Source organism: Dermacentor andersoni, chromosome 3 (assembly GCF_023375885.2).
Source record: "Dermacentor andersoni chromosome 3, qqDerAnde1_hic_scaffold, whole genome shotgun sequence".
NCBI classification, from domain to species: Eukaryota; Metazoa; Arthropoda; class Arachnida; order Ixodida; family Ixodidae; genus Dermacentor; species Dermacentor andersoni.
The window spans coordinates 196,259,655-196,282,409 of record NC_092816.1 but is presented as its reverse complement, the minus strand read 5'-3'; the positions used below and the strand labels follow the sequence as shown (position 1 = coordinate 196,282,409).

At 47.3% G+C, this 22,755-nt stretch overlaps 1 protein-coding gene across 1 annotated transcript in view; it reads right to left on the bottom strand.

Moving 5' to 3' along the window:
• The window catches only part of LOC126524387 (fatty acid synthase-like), a 270,389-nt gene that overhangs the window by 233,696 nt on the left and 13,938 nt on the right, over positions 1 to 22,755 (bottom strand). Inside the window, exons 3-7 of the mRNA XM_055067059.2 lie at positions 19,455 to 19,655; positions 17,927 to 18,049; positions 12,250 to 12,483; positions 1,764 to 2,065; positions 782 to 1,168 (exon numbers count right to left, since the gene is read on the bottom strand). Of these exons, the coding sequence (XP_054923034.2) occupies positions 782 to 1,168; positions 1,764 to 2,065; positions 12,250 to 12,483; positions 17,927 to 18,049; positions 19,455 to 19,655 (1,247 nt within the window). The remainder of the gene's footprint in view (positions 1 to 781; positions 1,169 to 1,763; positions 2,066 to 12,249; positions 12,484 to 17,926; positions 18,050 to 19,454; positions 19,656 to 22,755) is intronic.

Genomic DNA, 22,755 nt, shown 5'->3' with positions numbered 1-22,755 from the left:
ACATCTGGCATTGTAGTGACTGAAATAAGTGCCCTTTCCGGAAGCAGCCACCCTGGAGACATGCAGATTGCAAAGTTTGGTGCATTTTCCCACATTTTAGTGACATTGAAGAATGGTTAATGTTTCCGAAAATTTGAGTTAAAGTCGAGCTCTTTACTAAGCAAAGGCTGGCTGACAAAGAAAAGCTACAGCCAAACGGTAATGGCAGCAACAAGCGGAGTCCGTCATTATGCTACCCAGAAAAAAATCATATTGACGCGTGGCAATGTCTTCGCTCCTGGCAAAAATATCGCGCCACACGAGCTCTGAGAATGAGATATCGGTACCTTCTTCATATCGGCAACAATAACACAATGTTATAGAAATGTCCCCGGCACTGCCTCTCTAAAATTTCTTCTTACCGTATTGACAATTATGCCTCACGATAAGCCAACATATAGCAAGAGTAATCAGAGCTGGGAGAATCAGTCTAGATGATAAATCGCCACCATAAAGAGCAACATCGAAGAAAGAAACACATATTTCACCATCTTGTTTCTTGTCTTTGTGCGGGTCGTTGCCGCTATTTCACCATGCTACTCAAGGGACGCATTTTTGTCATTTTTTTACACTACATTACTCTTACCGTCACTGTACTGCAATTTCTGAGAAACAGTGTGGTAACCTGAACAGTACGCAATGTATTCCACACTATGCCTACTTCAATGACTGGTCAGTACAGTTCACGTAATAATAGTCTTTTATGCTTGAGTATATAAAGAATGCAGGCGGATGACCATACCTGAATTGCTGTGATGCAGGCGAATACTGAAGACATGGCTCCACAATAATTGTCTTCCCTCGTTGCTTCCGCAATCAGGTCAATGGAGAACTGGGTCAGGACCTGGTGCGACTTGTTTAGCGAGTGTGCAAATACGTCAAACTGCATCATCTGCCTCGCCATTCCTCTCCACTGGCATCCAAAACCTGTGAATATGAACCAGAGAGGCCGCTCCTTGACAGCAGCCGGCTCGACTGTCTTTTCGAATTGCTTGTTGGAACCATCCACGGAAAACAGCATAAATCCCCTGAAGGGGAATAGCAGACCGCTGGGCTGGCCGACGAAATTCAAGAGAGCGTAGGCGGAATCCGGGTATGGTCCCTCAGCTTCCATATGGTCCATGGTTCTCTGCATTTTTGCATTGACCATTAGTAGGATACATGGGGGTTTGAATGCTTTTCCTAAACGATTTATTTATGCTGTCTTGAACAGAACTTTGACGAGGCGGCAAGAAACAAACAATAGTGCTGAGTTCGCATTGCTTTCGAGGGGATGTGTTTATATCTATTTAGCTGAGTGGCCTTATGATCATCTAGTTTGAAAAAGGCGGCGGTAACAAAGGATGTTCGCGGCAAATGTGCTGTCCTTCAGTGACCTATTCATTTGTTAATGCCAAGTAGTTTGGTGCCTAATATTGCTTATATATTCGTTACGTAATGAAAAGTGGGCAATAGCGCTGCCCTTTCGCGACATTTTGGTCAGAATTGAAGGCTCTAAAGATTGGTGAGTTGGCAACATCAACTATGATGCTGTGCTGTGCAAATTAGATTAGCACAGCGGAGCATCCTCAGCGGTATTCATGTGAACTAGATTCGAATTGCAATAATAATATAACGAGGAAATGCTCAAAGGTATTGCTGCTGGGATTGTTGGTGCACCAAGGTTAAGGAGATATACTTGCCAGCTTAATTTTTTATTGCTTATTCCTCAATAAAGAGCTCACCACTAGCGATTCCTTGCTTCTGCCGGCCATAAGAACTAGTCTTGGCAGCTCTGGTTTCTGTCGTGCAAGGCTGTCCACTCTTGGTCCTGGGTTCGCTTCGAGAATTGCGTGCGCATTGGCGCCACCAAAGCCGAACGAGTTGATGCCGACAAGACCTCCCGCAAATGGTGCCGCTTTTTCCACAACTTCAACAGTGCCGTCGAGCAGCGATGGAATGTCGGGGTTGGCCTCATTAAAGTGTAGGTTACCCGCTATAGTGCCAGTCTCCATAGCCAAGATAACCTTAGCAACTGAGCAAACACCTGAAAAAAATAAAAGCGTACAATCAGATTGATGCGTTAAAAAAGATGAATTAGAAAATTGACAGTATACAATTTCCACCAACGAGCAGCAGCCGGGCCTTAAGGTTGCACAATATCATTTATTGGCCAGTGGTGCAGTTGCCTGTTCCTGCGATCAAATACTACGAAATGCCTGCATTTTACAGAACGTTCCAAATCCGCAGCCTTGACAAGGAGGGGCACTGGCTAACACTCGCATCGCTAATCTTGTACATGTACAGAAACACCCATGAAAATTGGTCGGAGGATGGCAGCACCGTAGCTTTGTTCATAATTTCATACTGCTGAGGACTTTGGTCTGGCTCCAATCTGCGCCGGCATTTTTCTTCCCCTTTGGTTTTCCCTTTGCCTTCATATGATATGACATTTAGATTAAGAATAATAAGTACCTTGCCGTATACTTTTTCTGGCATGGTTATCAGTTAATTCCTACTGTTCCGGCAAAACAGAATTTAAACCCTCGTAGCCGCTTATTCTTCTCACCAACCGCGTCTAATGGTCATGTACAAGGCATAGCGGGTGAGACACTGCTCTTTCACAAATATAATTTTGCGGGAGCAATAAATTGAAATTACAATGAGAAAGTAGATCCTAACTACGTAATCGTTGGTCATGAATGTAGTAGCATCGTTTGCATTGTAGCGAGAGTACAAATATATAGGAGATGAAGCGATGAAGCTTGACCACAGTAACTGCACTCTGGTCTACTCTACACAGGCAGATATCAGGAAAGGTATAAAGATAGAAATTATGTAAGTACTCTAATATGAATACTGCACAAAAGAGCAGCAGGTAGCGTGTCTCAACCAGAGCAGCTCAGGCAATCTCGAGCTCACGCCTTCCGGGCGACTGGCGATGTGGCTGCGGCGCCGGGCATTCCTCTTCACTACAATCGCACCCCACAGGAAAAGGAGCCATCCTGGCGACTCATCGTGAACATAGAATCATGGGGTTGTAATACGGCTTCAGGCGTTGTACGTGTACGGTTTCACGACCACGATAGCGTTGGTCCGTAGGTGGCGTGACAGGCTCGACAATGTAGTTAACAGGCGACGTCTGCGCTACAACACCGTAGGGCCCTTGACATTTGGAGACAAGCTTGGATGGGAGTCCAGCATGAACGGCGGGAACCCAAAGCCACACAAGGGAGTCAGGAACAAAGTGACAATGCGGGTGATCATCGTCAAGTCTAGATTTTTGTTTCCATTGGTCAGCGGCTGTAAAGAAAAGGGCGAGCTCACGGCATTCCTTTGCGCGGCGGGCAGCTTCACAGAGGGCGTACATTCGTATAAGTCGGGTCTGTACGGAAGAATGGTGTCCAGGGTTGTCGAAGGTTCGCGGCCATACAAGAGGAAGAATGTGAAGAAATTTGTGGTCACCTGTGGTGCAGTGTTTTAAGCGAACGTGATGAATGGCAAAATGAGGTCCCAATCAGTGTGATCAGAGGCGACGTATTTGGAGAGCATGTCGCCAAGGGTGCGGCTAAATCTTTCCGTCAGACCATTAGTTTGAGGATGATAGGCGGTGGTGGTGCGGGGAACGATGCGGCATTCACCAAGGAGCGCGTTTACGATTTCGGAGAGGAAGACACGTCCTCTATCACTTAAAAGTTCGCGAGGTGCACCGTGAAGGAGAATAAAGTTTTTCAGGAGGAAAGATGCTATATCGCGAGCGGTGGCAGCAGGCCGAGCGGCTGTTTCTGCGTATCGCGTCAAATGGTCGATGGCGACGACTATCCAGCGGTTGCCGGAAGCCGTGCTCGGAAGGGGTCCATACAGGTCAATTCCAATGCGATCGAAGGGCCTGGCAGGACACGGGATTGGTTGCAGTGGACCAGAGACATGCTCAGGAGGAACCTTGCGGCGTTGGCACTGAGGGCATGGCCGAATGTACTTGCACATAAAGGTGTACAAGCCACGCCAATAAAACCTGGAGCGAATCGGGTGTACGCCTTGAAGACCCCGCATGTGCACACTGCGGGTGAGTGTGGAAGGCAGAACATATTACACCACGAAGATGTCGAGTTATGACAAGCAACCACTTGCGGACGTCAGAGACGTAATTCCGGCGATAGAGAAGTCCATCCCGAATTTCGAAGTGAGATGCGTGACGGCGCAAAGCTCGAGAAGGTGAAGGAACATTCGACGGGTTTGAAAGGAAGCGGATACGAGTACTAATCCAGGCATCCTTGCGTTGCTCCGAAGCCATGTCGCAACGTGCTGGGAACGAAAGTACTTGGTCAACAGCAGATGGGCAGGCATCGCTTTCGGTTGACACAGGCGAACGGGAAAATGCGTCGGCATCGGTGTGGCGGAGGCCAGACCTGTAGACAACGCGCACGTTGAAATCTTGCAACCTTAAAGCCCAGCGAGCTAATCGAACTGAGGGGTCCTTCAGCGTGGACAGCCAACAAAGTGCATGGTCGTCTGTAATCACGTCGAAGGGGCGGCCATAGAGGTAGGGTAGAAATTTACCAAGTGCCCAGATTAGAGCCAAACGTTCCTTCGTCGTAACGGAATAATTCTCGGCTTTGGTGAGGGTGCGGCTTCTGTATGCAACGACGTACTCATCGAATCCAGGTTTGCGCTGCGCGAGTACAGCGCCGAGTCCAACACCGCTGGCGTCGGTGTGGACTTCGGTCGGAGCTGTCAGGTCGAAGTGACGCAGTATAGGCGGCGAGGTCAGTACAAGGCGACTCTTGGAAAGCATCACAAGCGGACGACCAGGCGTAGTCGTTCTAGTCGTTCCGTAGGAGCTGATTCCAAGGAGCGGTGATGGACGCAAAATTCCGAATGAAGCGGCGAAAGTAAGAACACAGGCCAAGGAAGCTGCGAAGTTCTCCTACGGAGGAAGGTTTGGGAAATTCAGCAACTGCACGGAGTTTGGCGGCGTCAGGAAGAATAACGTGTTTAGATACTACATGGCCAAGGATGGTGAGCTGACTTGCGCCAAAGTGGCATTTCTTCAGGTTGAACTGAAGGCCGGCGGCATTTAGGCACTGCAACACTTCCTCCAGCCTACAGGGATGGGTGGGAAAATTGGGCGAAAAAATAGCCACATCGTCTAAGTAGCACAGACACGTTTTTCAGTTGCGACCACGCAAAAGATTGTCCATCATACGCGCAAATGTTGCGGGGGCGTTGCAAAGTCCGAAAGGCATGACACGAAATTCATATAGGGTATATGGTATAAAGTTTGTAAACAGGGATGAAGTGCCTCAGACAGGCTGGCCAACGTTTCGATAGGATGACCTATCTTCGTCAAAGGCGGCCTCGTCATCCTCGGCGTGTTAGTTTTAAAGGGTTAGTGCAGTGACGTCACGTGCGGGTGTTGACGCTGGCGGCTGGTTTTAAAGAGACATTACAAGAGGAAACAAGCGCTGTCGTCCGACGTCTGTGAGCTTCATTCTCAAGACGAGGGGACAAGAGCGTGACAGTGGGCACGTGGGGAGAAAAGAAAAGAAATAGAAGCAGAAAAAAAGGAAAAAAAGGAAAAAAGGGGGGGGGGGTGTGGGGAAAACCAGGGCGGCACCAAGACTAAGACACCAAACCAATACTACATAGATAGACTCGATCACCTTAAAGAAACGCTATCAAACAGGAACCACCCAAACAGTGACCTTCAAACAGCTTACATCGCTGCAACCAAACTTGATCGAGCCGAGGTCCTCAAGCCCCGCCCGAGGATCACAAGAACAACAACGCCTCTTCTTACTACTAAATTCTCAAACGCACTCCCAAACGTGAATAACATCCTAAGTAAATAATACCCGATTCTCACCAGCAACCAGAAACTTAAGAAGATTTTTCCCGACCCTCCCAGAGTGGCCTACAGACGCAACACTAATTTTAAAGATGTTCTTGTGCACGCCAAACTACAGGAAAAGAAGTTGGGAACCAATCCCTGTGGCCGCCCCAGGTGCTCTACATGCAAACACATTCAATCTACTACTACAGTAAAAAGTACAGCATCGAATTACACACACAAGGTAACTTCGGCTTTCACCTGCACATCAAGCAACGTAGTCTACTGTCTAGAATGCGCCGCTTGTAGCAAACAATACATAGGTGAGACTGGACAACAAATTAATACAAGACTCAATGGTCACGGCGCGGACACAAAACACAATTTACCCAAAGCAGTAGCCAGCCACTTTAATGAACATGGACATATGTTTGACAAAGCAAGGCTCTATATACTACAAACAAATTTCCGTTCCCCTCGCGAAAGGAAGTATACGGAATCATACCTCATACACAAGTGTAATTGCCTACACCCGACAGGAATTAATTTGGCACGCGGCAACTTAGAATCTTTAAAAGCTGTAACTTAAATCTGAAACTCTCATATCATCAACCAATACACAAAACACATTAGGCCACCAGCCAACTTTAATTCTTAACCTCACCTACTCTTCCATTTCGAAAAAAAATTTTTTCCTGCCTACTACTCAATTTATTGTACTCTTTCAGGTTTTTACGTCTATACCAACTGTACGATCCCCTTCTTCCATGTACACTTGCCCCCTTCTGCGCGCGTCACCCTCCTGTTTGTTATACCGGTTTCGGCCCCCCTCTCCCTTCGCTCCCCCCCTTTTCTTTTAGTCTTTTTTTTTCTTTCTTGAAATCCCCTCGACAACACATTCCGAAGTCAATATGCCTCTTTCGGCGCCTCAACCCAGAGTATCGCCATTTCTGGATGCCGCCGTAACGACACCTACGTTAAGCGCGTGGGGCAGTGCCCCTTGAAAGACCATGCCGCTGCCTTTCAGTCACCCCATACATTGCACCGCAGACTCCTTGTCGCCACCTTAACTATTTCAAAATTACTCGACGTATTACTACTATGCTACTCAAGTCACTCTCAACTCATGTTTTTTTTTTCTTTTTTTGTGTGTCGGGGTTTTCTCCTTTCTCTTTTTTTTGTCTTTTTTGTTACGCGCGCCCTGACCGCTTGACCGGCAGTTTTAATGCCTCAAAAACATGCCGCCAACGACTCCCCCTGAATACCTCCTAACCTTTCGCATCCCCAACACGCTCCCAAGCCCCCGTATTTCTTCAAGATTTCACTTTTCTTTCTTTTTCTTTCACTCCCCCCTTTTTTGTCTGTCTTGGTGCCGCCCTGGTTTCCCCCCCCCCCCTTTTCCTTTTTTTTCCTTTTTTCCCTTTTTTTCTGCTTCTATTTCTTTTCTTTTCTCCTCGCGTGCCCACTGTCACGCTCTTGTCCCCTCGTCTTGAGAATGAAGCTCACAGACGTCGGACGACAGCGCTTGTTTCCTCTTGTAATGTCTCTTTAAAACCAGCCGCCAGCGACAACACCCGCACGTGACGTCACTGCACTAACCCTTTAAAACTAACACGCCGAGGATGACGAGGCCGCCTTTGACGAAGATAGGTCCTCCTATCGAAACGTTGGCCAGCCTGTCTGAGGCACTTCATCCCTGTTTACAAACTTTATACCACAGTGTGCTATTCCATCTGTCAGCCCCTTTCTTGTTTTTGGATATAGGCTATATGGTGTTACAAAGGCCGTTTTAGGTTGGTCTTCGGGTGCCATGGGGACTTGCCAATAGTCGCTGCGTAAGTCGATAGAAAAGAAGAACTCCGCGCTTTGGAGACAGTCAAAGGCATCGTCAATTCTCGGAAGAGGGTAAACATCTTTACGAGTTATTTTGTTAAGACAACGGTTCTCGACACAGAATCGTATCGATCCATCCTCCTTCTTAAAAGAAACAACGGGAGATGCCCAGGGGCTGTCCGAAGGCTTAATGACGCCGCGCTTGAGCATGTCAGATACTTCGTCGTCGATAACACGGCGCGGTCTGTCGCGCATACGCGATATGGTCTTTGTCGCAGTGGTGCACTGGTACCCGTGTCGATGCGATGACAAACAGTTGACGTGCGGCCCAAGGGAACATGCTGGCAGTGGAAAGATGAACGGGACTTTTCGAGAAGGCGTAGAAGCTGGGCGCGTTGAGAAACAGTCAACGTGTCGGCGATGGAGCTACGTAACACATCGGGCGAAGTCGGCTCGTGCGCGGGGTTACAGGTCACTCCGGCGACCTTACGAGTGGCGATGGGACCAGTTGGCATGTCAATGACGGCAGCAGGGTCGATACACTGGACACGGCCAACGCACTCCCCACGAAGCAAAGTGAGAGGACAGGATAATCGGTTGGTGACGAGCAATCTGCTGACGCCGGTATGAACGTCCAAAAGGGCGAAAGGCTGCGGGAACATTTGCGACGAGAGAAAATTGCAGATGGGATTAAAAGTGCGCTGGCATCAGCAACAATGTTGCCTGACGCTGTGGCAAGGGCAGATGAGTTTTGTGGAATTGTAACGTCTTCAGCAACAAATATTTTATCTTCAGGTTCACGAGCGTCAAGGAGTGGGACATTACGCAGCGTTTGAAATTCCACTTCAGCACGAGAACAGTCGGTGTCGGACTTATTAGCGGAAAGGAAGTCACAGCCCAAAATAAGATCGTGGGAACAAGAACACAGCACCAAAAATTTGACGATGTAGAGGAGGCCGTTGATCACAACGCGAGCAGTACACGCAGCTGCAGGAGTGATGTAGTCTGCGCTGGCAGTACGAAGTGACACGTTGGACAGTGGCGTCGTGACTTTTCTGAGCGAACGGCAAAGTTTGGCATTATTAACTGAAACTCCGGCACCAGTGTCAACAGGGCGAGTGCAGCGACGCCGTCCACATATACGTCAAGAACATTACTCGGAGAACGGGGAGAGAGGCCTTGGTCTGCTCATGGGTGACGCAGTTCTTGCCTCTGGAACTGCGACGATTAGTTTTCCCGTTCCGTCGAAGAAGGACGACGGCGCATCGGCGTAAGTGAGCGGCGTCGAGGCGATGGCGAACGGCGGTCAACAAGAGGGTGGTGGTCCGAGTAGGAAGACATGTGGCCGGGGTTCTGAGACGCGGAAAATGACGCGCATGGGGAAACGTATGGTGCGGCGTCGAATCTACGGCGGTAGGACGTTGCGCGGCAACGAGAAAATCGTGCAATGTGGCAAGGTACACCACACGCAAGGCATATTGGCCGGTTGTCAGGAGTGCGCCATTGTCCACTGCTGTACCGCGGCTGAATGAAGTGAGGAGCTGGACACAGTGGCACGACCGATGGGGATGGCTCAAAGGTCGGAGGTGGTGGCCGCGCGAAAGCCTCGTCATATCTGAGAGGTGCAGTCACCTCAGGAAAAGCAACGGAAGTCGGCACCAGCGGAGTCTCGCGAGCAGAAGAAAGAGCTGCGCACACTTGCTCGTGGATGACCTGGCGAAGGTTGCCCGGCAAAGGCGAAGGTGGTGGCGTGGCTGAGGACCGCAGCAAAATCTGACGACCGACCTCAGAACGGACAAACTCTTTTATCTGTCCAAGCAGGGAGGCTCAGGAGCCGCGGTCATGCTCGCGAGGGGTTTCGTCGGACGAAGGGGGGCGCCGCGTGAGTAGGCGCTGTCTGCAGAGCTCGTCGAAACTCTGGCAAAGGTTAATGACCTGAGTGATAGTGCCTGGGTTTTTCGAGAGGAGCGTCTGAAAGGCATCGTCGGAAATGCCCTTCATGATGTGGCGTACCTTGTCCGCCTCCGCCATCGTCGCGTTGACACGCTGGCAGAGGTCGACGATGTCCTCTATGTAGCTGGTGAACGTTTCACCAGTTTGCTGGGATCAGCTTCGTAGGCGTTGTTCAGCGCGAAGTTTGCGCACGCTAGGGCGGCCGAAAACGTCTGCGATGAGGGCTTTGAAGCTAGCCCACGTGGGGAGATCGGCTTCGTGGTTTTTTAACCACAGCTTGGCGACGCCAATTAAATTGAAGATCGCGTTGCCGAGCTTTAGAGGATAGTCCCATTTGTTGGTGTTGCTGGCGGGTTCATACGATTCCAGCCAATCTTCAGCGTCTTTCTCATCGGTGCCGCTGAACATATCAGGATCCCGCTGACGCTGGGCACCGGCAAATACGATGGGTGGAGTAACCGGTGGGGATGTAGGGCTGGGGTCGTCAGGCATGACGGATGGCAGAGTTCGGGTGCGCAATTGCAGTTTGGGGAAAACCGTAGCACCACCACCAGAATCTAATATGAATAGAGCACAAGAGAGCAGCAGGCAGCGTGTCTCAACCAGAGCAGGTCAGGCTATCTCGAGCTGGCCCCTCCCGGGCGACTGGCGATGTGGCTGCGGCGCCGGGCATTCCTCTTCATTACAGTACATATAGTTTGGTTAAACACCATCATCAGCTTGTTTGTGCCCAAGGACTGGACGAAGATATCTCCCAGCAATCTCAAGCTGTCCCTGTCTTGCGCTTTCTGGCACCAACTTATGCCTGAGAATATTTTCATTTTATTGCCCCACCTAATTATTTCCCGTTCTCGACAGCCCTTCATTTTACTTGGCACCCAATCTATAAATCTTACAGGCCAACGCGTATCCTCCCTATGCAATACGTGGGCTGCCAAACTTCACTTTTCTCTCCTAATGTCAACTATAATTTGTACTACTCCATTTTTCTCTAATCGGTATTGCTGTATTCATGTCTCTTAAAGGCCCTATCACAAGGTCTGGCCATTGCGAAAGGAGGAGCGCATTGCATGCAATGCATGCTAATAATCGTGCCTGCTGAGTTTTACATCCCTAGGCGCCGCGGAAACAGCTTAGGTTTCAAAAGAAACGCCGTACTGCCTTCTCCTCGCGGGCGCCGCGCCCCCGGCCGGTCAGACTACGTATATCGCGCAAGTGCATCGATGTCATGGCAGTGGTGTGACTTCGCTCTTAGTGACTCGTGACTGCGGAATTATTCAAGTCAACATCTGTTGTTTCTTTAATATGTTGCTTCAATAGATGAATTAAAGGTACGAGGAATAACAAAACGTACAAACCGACTGCGAGCATGTTTTGCTTTCACTTCTTACCGTAGGAAATTAGATGTAATTCCGTTTCGTCAGCTTGTTCCCACGTCGTGCAGTTACACGCGCAGAGTACGAAGCTATTTCATTTTCAGTCGTGTTCCAGCGTCTCGATCGTGTTCTTGCATCCTCTCACGCCTGCCTCATTCCTTGTGATTGTGGCACTGATCAGGTGTTCTCGTGCAGAGCGTGCAAAATCGTGCGCTCCGTCAACAAACGGAACATCTCGCGCGCAAGCCCACCAGCGGAAGTACACCGTGCAGCAGAAAAGCGAAAAAAAGAAGTGGAAGTCGGAACTCGTGGCGTATTCTTCACATGATCATCCAGCTTCGATGGCTCAGAACGCAGGGAAGGAATTTCGCTTGCGGAGACTGGTCGGGAGCAAATGGGGAGAGTGTCTTGTGTTGGCGCAGTAACGATCGCTTCATAAATTCATGGGTTCGCGGCATTGAAATATTCTTATCTAGGCTATTACTGCATCAATTTCAAAAGAATCTTCTGGTAGAAGGCTCCTTAAAGGGCACGTAACAACTTTCAGCGTATAACCAAAATTTGCCCTGTGCCCTGGAGAGGGGCCGATGAAAGTAACGCATAACGTTTTTCGTTCATTGCTCGTTAAGCGGTTCTTAATTTCTTTTCTAGCTTCTTTGTTGCTCTCCTAGTTTCTGCGCGCCTGCTAATACTGGTAATTGCCGCGCGACTTAGAATGCAGAAGTGCGTATATATTGTTTATAGACTCAATAAGAATTCGCTCGAAAGTGTGCGCCAGGAAAATGCGAATTTTGTTCACAACAGCGATCTAAAAAAACAGACATAATTCTATCAGAAATACGTATACAATCTTGACCACGCCATGATATGAACCCAGACGCGATGACAAAGGAATTTTGCGGCCGCTTGTACTATATTCTAGAACGCGACTTTCCCAAGTTAGCGTCGATGATTGAACTCATCGAGTATACGAAAAATGTGCATAGTGTCGTTCTTGTTGTAAGCAAGAATTTTGAATTATTCTTAGCGTTGGTAAACATGGCATATTTGCGTAGCGGTGTGATTGAAAGAAACACTGCTAGTTTCTGCGCATGGATGGTGCAATGCAGGGTTAAAGTTATGTAAATAAATGCAGTGACAACTGCAATGGCACTCCTTCTGCAGTGGTCTGACGGACTTATTACAACACTTATTCACCCTTGATACATGGAAAATTGAAAGGTACCGCAACATACGTACCAGAAGCTGTTTCGGAGTGTCCCACATTACTCTTTACGGATCCAACCTGGAGTGGTCGTTTGCGTCCTGGCTGACAGAAGACACTGCTTAGAGCCGCCAACTCGCAAGGGTCGCCTATTTTAGTTCCGGTACCATGAGCCTCGACGTAGTCCACTTCCGTCGGGTCGATCTTCGCTTCAGCGTAGACTTCACGAAGGAGCTTTGCTTGCATCTTTGTTGACGGGACTGTGAGTCCTGCGAAGTAGTGTAAACCCAACTCGTGTCAGGCATTGCACTGGGCCGTGCCTATATTTTCGGCGGTATAGCTGTTCCAAAGAAGGCAAGGATATTTCAAAATCGCAAAAAAAGACAATGTTATTCCACATCTGTAGTAAACTTTGCAGAACAGAATAAGATGCGTATAATAAATAACTTCTTCCGCAAGCGGGATAGCCGAAAGTGGACGTGGAGGAGCCCGAATGACGAGACTAGAAATGAAATAGACCTTATACTCTGCGCTAACCCTGGCATCATACAGGCTGTGGATGTGCTCGGCAAGGTGCGCTGCAGTGACCATAGGATGTTAAGAACTCGAATTAGCCTATACTTGACGAGGGAGCGGAAGAAACAGGTACATAAGAAGCCGATCAATGAGTTAGCGGTAAGAGGAAAAATAGAGGGATTCCGGATCAAGCGACAGAACAGGTATTCGGCTTTAACACGGGAAGAGGACTTTGGTGTTGAACCAATGAACGACAATCTCATGGGCATCATTAAGGAGTCTGCAATAGAAGTCGGTGGCGACTCCGTTATACAGGATAACAGTAAGCTATCGCAGGAGACGAAAGATCTGATCAAGAAATGCCAATGTATGCAAGCCTCTAACTCTACAGCTAGAATAGAACTGGCAGAACTTTCCAAGTTAATCAACAAGCGTAAGACAGCCTACATAAGGAAGTATAATATGGATAGAATTGCACATGCTCTCAGGAAAGGAGGAAGCCTAAAAGCAGTGAAGAAGAAACTAGGAATAGCCAAGAATCAGATGTATACGTTAAGAGAAAAAGCCGGCAACATCATTACTAATGCGGTTGAGATCGTTCAAGTGGCTGAGGAATTCTATAAATATTTATAGAGTACCAGTGGCACCCACGACGATAATGGAAGAGAGAATAGTCCCGAGGAATTTGAAATCCCACAAGTAACACCGGAAAAAGCAAAGAAAGCCTCGGGAGCTATGCAAAGGGGGAAGGCAGCTGGTAAGGATCAGGTAACAGCAGATTTGTTGAAGGATGGTGGGCAGATTGTCCTAGAAAAACTGGCCATCCTCTATACGCAATGCCTCATGACTTCGAGCGTACCGGAATCTTGGAAAAACGCTAACATTATCCTAATCCATAAGAAAGGGGACGCCAAAGACTTAAAAAATTACAGACCGATCAGCTTACTGTCCGTTGCCTGCAAAGTATTTACTAAGGTAATCGCAAATAGAATCAGGAACACCTTATGCTTCTGTCAACCAAATGACCAGGCAGGATTCCGTAAAGGCTACTCAACAATAGACCATATTCACACTATCAATCAGGTTATAGAGAAATGTGCGGAATATAACCAACCCTTATATATAGCTTTCATTGATTACGGGAAAGCGCTTGATTCAGTCGAAACATCAGCAGTCATGGAGGCATTGCGGAATCAGGGTGTAGACGAGCCGCATGTAAAAATACTGAAGGATATCTATAGCGGCTCTACAGCCACCGTAGTCGTCCATAAAGAAAGCAACAAAATGCCAATAAAGAAAGGCGTCAGGCAGGAAGACACGATTTCTCCAATGCTATTCACAGCATGTTTGCAGGAGGTATTCAGGGACCTGGATTAGTAAGAATTGGGGTTAAGAGTTAATGGAGAATACCTTAGTAACTTGAGATTTGCTGATGATATTGCCTTGCTTAGTAACTCAGGGGACCAACTGCAATGCATACTCACTGACCTGGAGAGGCAAAGCCGAAGGCTGGGTCTCAAAATTAATCTGCAGTAAACTAAAGTAGTGTTTAACAGTATTGGAAGATAACAGCAGTTTACGATAGGTAGCGAGGCTCTGGAAGTGGTAAGGGAATGCATTTACTTAGGACAGGTAGTGACCGTGGATCCGGACCATGAGATTGAAATAATCAGAAGAATGAGAATAGGCTGGGGTGCGTTTGGCAGGCATTCTGAGATCACGAACAGCAGGTTGCCATTACCCCTCAAGAGAAAAGTATATAACAGCTGTGTCTTACAAGTACTCACGTACGTGGCAGAAACCTGGAGGCTTACGAAAAGGGTTTTACTTAAATTGAGGACTACGCAATGAGCTATGGAAAGAAGAATGATAGGTGTAACATTAAGGGATAAGAAAAGAGCAGATTGGGTGAGGGAACAAACGCGAGTTAATGAGATCTTAGTTGAAATCAGGAAAAATAAATACGCATGGGCCGGACATGTAATCAGGAGGGAAGATAACCGATGGTCATTAAGGGTTACGGACTGGATTCCAAGGGGAGGGAAGCGCAGCAGGGGCGGCAGAAAGTTAGGTGGGCGGATGAGATTGAGAAGTTTGCAGGAACAACATGGCCACAACTAGTACATGACCGGGGTAGTTGGAGAAGTATGGGAGAGGCCTTTGCCCTGCAGTGGGCGTAACCAGGCTGATGATGACGATGATGATGATGATGATGATGATTCCCCATCAGGCGTGATTTTATGTGGTCTGTGGAAAAATGTGTCGAATTTGAGCAACGTTAACACGAAGCGCTCGAAAGTTTATTGCAAAGACAAGATACTAGGGGCCCTATAACGTAAAACTATTCTAATATGTTTCCATTCCAATCTCCTGACGTAAACTTTGCTTAACCACCGACGCAAGCACCGAGCGGTCACCCGCATGGTTGTCTGAACACACCAATAAAACGTTCTCCTCGTTCATAGGAGGTAACTTTTGTTTGCTTGAAAAACGAATAACATTGCCTACACTGAGCGGTTGTCATATCTAATTGGCTGACAAGAGGTGAGGAGAACGCTTAAGTGGAGAGGGATTCGATTGGGCAGTGCCGGTGCACTGAAAATCGATAACCGGATGAAGAGGGTGGTGCCGGCGTCTGCGATTGGTCGGCTTACCCTTACTTAGCTTGCGGTGGCTGGTCGAAAATCACGGCGGCATGCAACGGAAGATTAAGAATGACGCTAAAACGGACCCTAAGCAAAGAAAATTTGGCAGAATGAGGTGATAAACGTGCCGAAAGTGCTCGCAAACGTTACACGGCCACGCAAGAAGTTTTATTATACGCAAATACACACATGCTCTCCGGCAGGTGCGAGTAGCCAGCGACTGAATGATCGGCGGGAGCCATCTCTCATTCCTTTCTAACGGATCAGCCTGCTAGTATTAAGAAGAAAATTCGCGGTGAGCTCCGCGGTTTTGTGACTTCGCGTGACAAGCAGGTGAAGTGGGTGCAGCGCGAGAACTTTTGATCGATAGCCGGGGACTAATGGCGAAACATCGTCGAATCAGAAATAACTGTTTTTCTTTTTTTCTGTCGAATCATGCATAATCAGTGTGTACAGACCATATCAGATGGGGAGGTATCGCGGTTTTCGTGACGTCGCGTGACAGACAGGCGAAGTGGGGGTGGTCGAAAAAAGTGTTTGACCAATCGTGTAGGGCTCATAGCAGAATTGGAATAGAAAAGATTGGAATAGCTTTACGTTATAGCGCCCTAGGATTCCAGGGAAAGCACAGGGGAAGACAGAGATGTAAATACAAATCGACGAGCAAAAGGAGATCAAGGTAAAAGTGGGAGCCAACGTTTCGACAATCGGATTTGTCTGTTTCAAGGCGACATATGCTTTCCTGGGCCCTTTACATATAGCTAGGGTTCGTCTGAAGGAGAGGGGGGGGGGGGGGTAAGGCGGGCCGGCGAGGCAACGACCGAGGGTGGGTTAGCGGCTCGCGTATATCATTACAAAGAAGGGTGTGCTATTGAAAATCGGTGGAGGAATGTGACGTAGCGCCGTGTGTCATCTGGTTAACGTGTCACTGAAGGTTCTTTTTTTTTCTGTGGAAGAGGCCTGGACGAGTGGGGGGGGGGGGGCGGCTGTATTATCTGCTCCGCTGGAGGTAGCCGCCTACCGTAGTCCAGGCCCCTTCCCCACAAATGAAGGAACTTTCAGTGACTAGTCAACCGGCTGACACACGGCGCTACCGTAGATTCATCCACCGACGTTCAATACCAGACCTTTCTTTTCAAATCTACACCCTCACCTCTAACACAGCCTCGGTCGTTGCCTCGCCCACCCGCCATACCCCCTCTACCCTTAAGAAGAACCCTACCCATGTGCACTATGCCTAGGGAAGCACATGTAGCCTAAAGAAAGACAGGTTCACTTCTCGAATTGTTGACTCCGACTTTTACCTTGTTCTCCTCTTGCTCAGAGATCTCGCTTCGTAAATTTTCTCATTTGTGAATGTAACTTTAGGGTAGTTAAGTACCTATTATGGGGTAGCGAGTCAGGTGGTGTTAAATATTAAAGAAAAGTGCGTCACAGGCTCGCAGCACACGCACAGTTTATTCGTTTGCTGCATGCATTACGAAAAAAAATAAACAGAATTATTTCAATATCGCTCCTGTAAAGTGGCACGTCGAATGACTCCTAATGTTCCTAATCCGTCCTAATGTTCGTTGGTAAAAATGCGACGCGGGTTGAAGTGAAATCGCGATACATTGACTATGCTGAAGAATAAATTCACACATGGCTCAGCGTCCGTTGCTTCGTCTGTATCACAGCTGAGCTGAAGTGGGAAAATCATGTCACGTCAATATATATGGGCATGAGACAGAGCTTTTTTGGACTGTTACTATAAGCGATGTGGAACGGTGTAATTCCGCCAAACATCACCCTGTGTCGCAAAATATAAAGACTTAAGCTTTCGTGGCCGTGTGCTAGTTAGTGAGTGTTATTGCAGGGATGACTGCCTCTTATTGCCATGCCGATGCACTTAGAGAGCGAAGTAACTTCTGCACAAGAAGGGCGAAGAAACGACACACAGACCTCATTATGATTTTATTCATGGACTATGCAATACTGTAGCTATTGTTCTAGGCTTGACCTGAGGAAAAAGTCATCGTAGGCGAGTAGCCGCTAGAGTAGCCCAAATGGGGCTAGTGGCAGGCTCCAGAAAAGGGGAAATGGCCCTTCAAGAACACTTCGCGTCTATAGGACAAAACTCCCATATTTCCGTGCGATAGGATAAAAATGAAGTGTGAGTGAAGGCCCACACTGTCATTTGTTTCCAGTTTATAGATATCATGATGAATAGAAGCCGAGTTGTTATGTCCATTGTAGGACGAAGGCCTCTACGGCTTTGGCATTTTTGGGACATTTTTTACTGCTTAATCATTTGGAAGTTAAAATCTCTTGCGTTGAAGTATTTCATGCTTTGTCGTTTCGCTATTAGGTGCTTTGTTGCTTGGGACAATCTTACGTTGTGCTGGCCTTGGTTCCTTACCCCCCCTTCATTTGTTGCTTCTAAAATCAGCCTTTATAAATATATGTTACGTTAAATTAGATAAAATAGCGGCACAGTTAGCTGGTGCAGCATGCATAATGACATGCCTTTAACTGTGTCTCAGTGACAAGTTCCTCTTATCGATTCACTCACCGCCACTCTTGTAGCCGTCCGCATTGCTCTTGACGTTGACCACTTTGGCGTACACACGGCGGGCTTCTCGTGCACGTTGGATAAAAAAGACGCCTACAGTTTCACTCCGGGCGTAGCCATTGCCTGTTTGCGGCACGAAAACATCGTTAGCTCCACGCACTCAATGCTGAACAAAAAGAAATCGCAAAAAAAAAACTGTTAGGTTATTGGCCGCACCTCTTTAGATGTCGTACGCCAACTAACGTTTTAACTTGCAGTGTTCTGTAATGTATGCCGTCTAGGTTATGGAAATTAGAAAGCTCAGTATTTTATTTTGTTAGTCAAAGTTTTGTCCATTATTGTCACACTGAAGACTTCGAGACGCCAATGCGGCTCCTGCCCTCTAAACTATCATGCAGTGCGCTGTGATCCTATTTTTTCTAAACGTTCTATCGATGATTCGAGAAATTATGCACACCGGCGCGTGCAATCAATCGATCACGAAAAGTGATGAGACAAGACAGGATAATGAAGACACACGCGCCGAATCAGAATGTCATCAGAAAACGTATGGTCCCATTATCTAAGGGTTTCATCTCGGGCAATCAAATATGCCCAGCTATGGCCGCAAGAAGCTTTTCTAAAAAAATGCCCCGATTACCAACACCTATGTGTTAAATAGTGTGATTGTGTTGTGAATTAAATTATAGCGATTACAAACTTATTTTCACATGTGACCTTATCAGAACAATATCCTCCCTTAAAGTGCTTCGCCGTGGTTTGAAAGAACATTCTCCGTCTCCAACAGGCTTGTACATGTAGTGCTTAGCTTTCTATTGTGATTTATTGCGAAACAATTTGAACCTCCTCGGTCGTCCTGTTACAACACTGTAAAACACGATCGAGTTCGTAAATTTTGAGCAATGACAGGAGGATATAAGTAATGTAGTAGCGTCCCCGGAACTAGCTGTCGAACAAACCCAGTTAGCTGTATAGATTACTCCGTATTAAGTTCAATTGGAATACAGACACGATTGTCCGTTGCTGAAGCTACCATTCTACTCTACCGCTAAAGTTATGTGGTTTGCGACGAGTTTAAAAGGTACTTCTGGAAAACCTGTCCGGTTGGACACCTGCCTGGTTTTCGCTGGGAACGGCGCCCTCATGGAACCAGTGGTGCTTGTGAATGATGGGCAGTCCTTGATCTTCATGACCTGAACTGCTGCATCTACCACCCCAAGAGCATGAATTGAAGCTGTTTTAATACTCCTAAACAACGAGCTCTTGGAAAGTTTCATGACTGCAGTTCAAAACTAAGGTGGTTGCCCATTTGTGAGCTGCATTTTTCACCTGAATTCTTTGCTGAGAATGCTTGCATCGTTTTTTGTCTCTGCAGGAATCTGCCCTATTTCATCGACAGCACTGACAGCTAGCTAGCACAACGCTAAAGTCAAGCATTAGGCCGCTGTTTACAGCCTTATGGTGTCGTTACACAAATGGAGCAGCGTCGTGATTGTTTAAGAGAAGCACAGCTAGGTTCGATACGTACACCTAGAGTCAAACGACTTGCACTTTCCGTCTGGTCCAAGCATGCCGAGGTGCATGTACACCAGCGACTTCGTAGCCTTGAGCGTGACGAGACTGCCGCCCACGATGGCGGCCTCGCACTGCCCCGTGCGGAGTGCCATCATGGCATCGTTCAGGGCCACCATTGTCGATGAGCACGCGGTCTCGACCGCAACGCTTGGCCCTGCCGGTGTGCAGCGACAGAACAGAAAACAAGCATGGTAATTATCGTTGTTTCAACATGTCTTGTAGCGATGCAGCAATAACTATCTTACTCTCAACTGAAATTCAAAATGTTTACATTGCCGATATCACACACTTGCAAAAAGAGCAACGTCAATAACAGCCTATATATTTTAATTGCAGGACGAAGGCCTCTCCTTGCAATCTTTTATACACCTGTGTTGCACTAACAAACACTACCCTAAAGTGGCACTTTTATATATTTTTTCACAGTGCCCTGTTCCTTGTAGTCCTCGACTGGGCTTTTCTTCTCACGGAATCAATTTTTGTAGCTCTTTCGGCCGCCGCTTGTTTGCCTTATGCATTGCATAGTCTGCGGAAACCTGTTCCTTCCTCTTAATGTCAACCACAACGCCAACTAGAATGACTTGCTCCATGACACTGCTCTCTTCTTGCCTGTTAACGTTATACCTAGGATCTGTCATGCTATCTTTCGTTACATTGTCGTCAACTGCAAATTAATACAGTCAAGAAAGACGATTGCTTGGTGTTCCATTTTCTCATACAGCAAAGAACTCTACACATTCCTCCTCATACGCCCCTGACTATCGAGTATAGGCTCGTATTGCTTACGATATACCTGCATTTGCGAAACCATGATAACAACTTGTCTGTCCCCTTAATATGTGACGCAAGACTTTCACCAGCAAAAATGAATCCACCAGATAACGTAAATATCAGACGCCAAGGAACTGTATTGCCGTGTGAAGTATTAGTTTGTCTGAACATTTTTTTTTTCTTTTCGACGCGCAAGCTTATTTATAATGCTGGAGCATTTCGTGGCAGATATATTTCGCGAATAATTCCGGACGTGGTATCAAAAATAGGCTCATAATCAAGAAGAATGTTTGAGAACTGACCAACTTCTAATTTCAATATTGCAGATCATACATAAAGGCAATTTTTACAAAGCTAATCACTCAAGCTTAATTACTGACGTTGGTGGTTCATGGCATTGCATTATAGTTAGAAGGCGTTGTCAGATTATGGCTGTGTGGCAATGTCCCACTGCTATTATATCGCACCGTTCGCTCTTCTTTATACAGCAGTTTCCTTGCTTGGAGGATTCGTCTAGGTGGCGCCGCATCCGGACGATCGTTCTTTCAGAGTCATATTGTAAGCAGTAAAGAATCTTGGGTCGGTTAACGAATAGGAAATTTTTATTGGTAGCTTTTTCCAGAGTTGCGAATGAAGGCTAAGATATCGGCCAAAGGTTGAATCAGTGTAGAGCGCCGACTGCCCACTCGCCCAAGCCATGGCCAGGCGACGGTGAACGGAAAGGTGGTCGACCTCTTCCCTGTGTTGCTGCTTGTTATTCAGCGACGTTATGAGCTCATCCGCCTTGGTATGACTACGGCGGATTGACTGTGTATACTCGAAGCGCCACTTCGCTGTATGGGCATCGGCAATAGACGTAACCAGCTTTTCTGCAGTCGTATACCAGTGTGGTGGGTCGCCTGGAGTGCGCCAAACGTCAGTTTTTAGGGGGACGTCGAGCGTCGGCCACCCCAATATCAGCAGTGGCACTTTCGTGGAGAATTTTGTATCCACCAGCAAGTGCTACATTGATGAACTAGACGATAAATGTCCTCATTTAACTTGGCCAAGAGAGCACCAGACAAATAGGCGGAACACTTTCTCCCGTATACATTCATGAATGATGACATGGTTATACCACTTGACGCATTCCTCATTGATGGATAATTTATGTTCCCTAACGCAATAAGCAGGCAGATCAGTATGTGCCACGTGCGCTCTCCATCCATTCAATGTGTAGTCAAGCACTTTTGACAAAACATGATCTGTGCGAGTCTCCTTCTGTGTATCTGCAGCACATAATGGTGCCCGGTCCATAGCAAAGGGAAAAGGAGTAATCCGAAATAGCTTTTTCATTTAGTGACGGCAAGCGCGAGAGCGACAGCATTTCCAACAGCACCGCCTTTTCCATACACCGACTGGTAATCGTAGGCTTCTACCTATGACGCCCAGAGCTGCATTCTTGCTGCCGCCATCACCGGTACGCACATAAAAGGCTCTCAACCAAGAAAAGGAGTTCCAGTGGTCAAGTTACGCAGAAAGGGGTTTTGAACAAAACAAAACGTGCCTCACGTCAGATACCGTCTTGACGTATTGTAACCCAAAGAAGGAATTTGTCTAGTTCGCGATGCATCACCATAGGGGGATTGTCCTATACTTTTCTACAAAATAGCGAAAGACGAGATGCCAAGTGCTTATACGTCCAGAGAATTGAGCAAGGCTGAGCAGGGCTACGCTCATAATGAAAAAGAAGCCCCTTGCTGTAGTATTTGGTCCCCTTGCCTTCTTTGGATCATAATATGTCAAGAGGGTATCTTGCGTGAGTCACGTTTTGGTTTATTCACATGCCTTTTCTGTTTCACTTGACGACTGGAACCCCTTTTCCAGGTTCAGAAGATAGTACGAGGGCTTCGCCCTAGCAAACATTTTCGGTACAAATTTACCATAAAAATTAATCAGACCAAGCAACACTCGCGACTGTGCTTCCTTATTAAGTTTAGCAGCCTGCTTTATCGCTAGACCTTGCTCATCGGCCCGGTTTTCGAGGCAATGTGTTGCGAACGCGGCGGGCAATGTCAAAGTCAGAGCAACGGAAAAAGGCTGTTTATTGGGCAAGCTTGACCATACCAGAAAGAACCAACGAACACAGCAGTGCCGGGTGCTCATGTAGGCACGCCATCAAGCAGAATGCCAGCAGAAACATGGCACGCGCGCACACAACTGCTTCGCAGCAACAGCGCACCTACGCCACATGACAGATGCGGGAGTGTGTCTCTCATAGCATAACACAACGACGCCACATGAGTGAAAGCCCCAACGTGCCTGGGATTACACAAGAAAAATTCCCGGGTGTCCTTAGCTATCTCTAAAGAGACGCGAATGCGAAAACCTTGTGAAGCCTACTGTTATTCTATATAATTGACCTCAATCCTCCTTAATCCACCCTAATATAGTTTGGTCCTCCTTAATACATCCTAATGCGTCTTCATCCACCTTAATATACC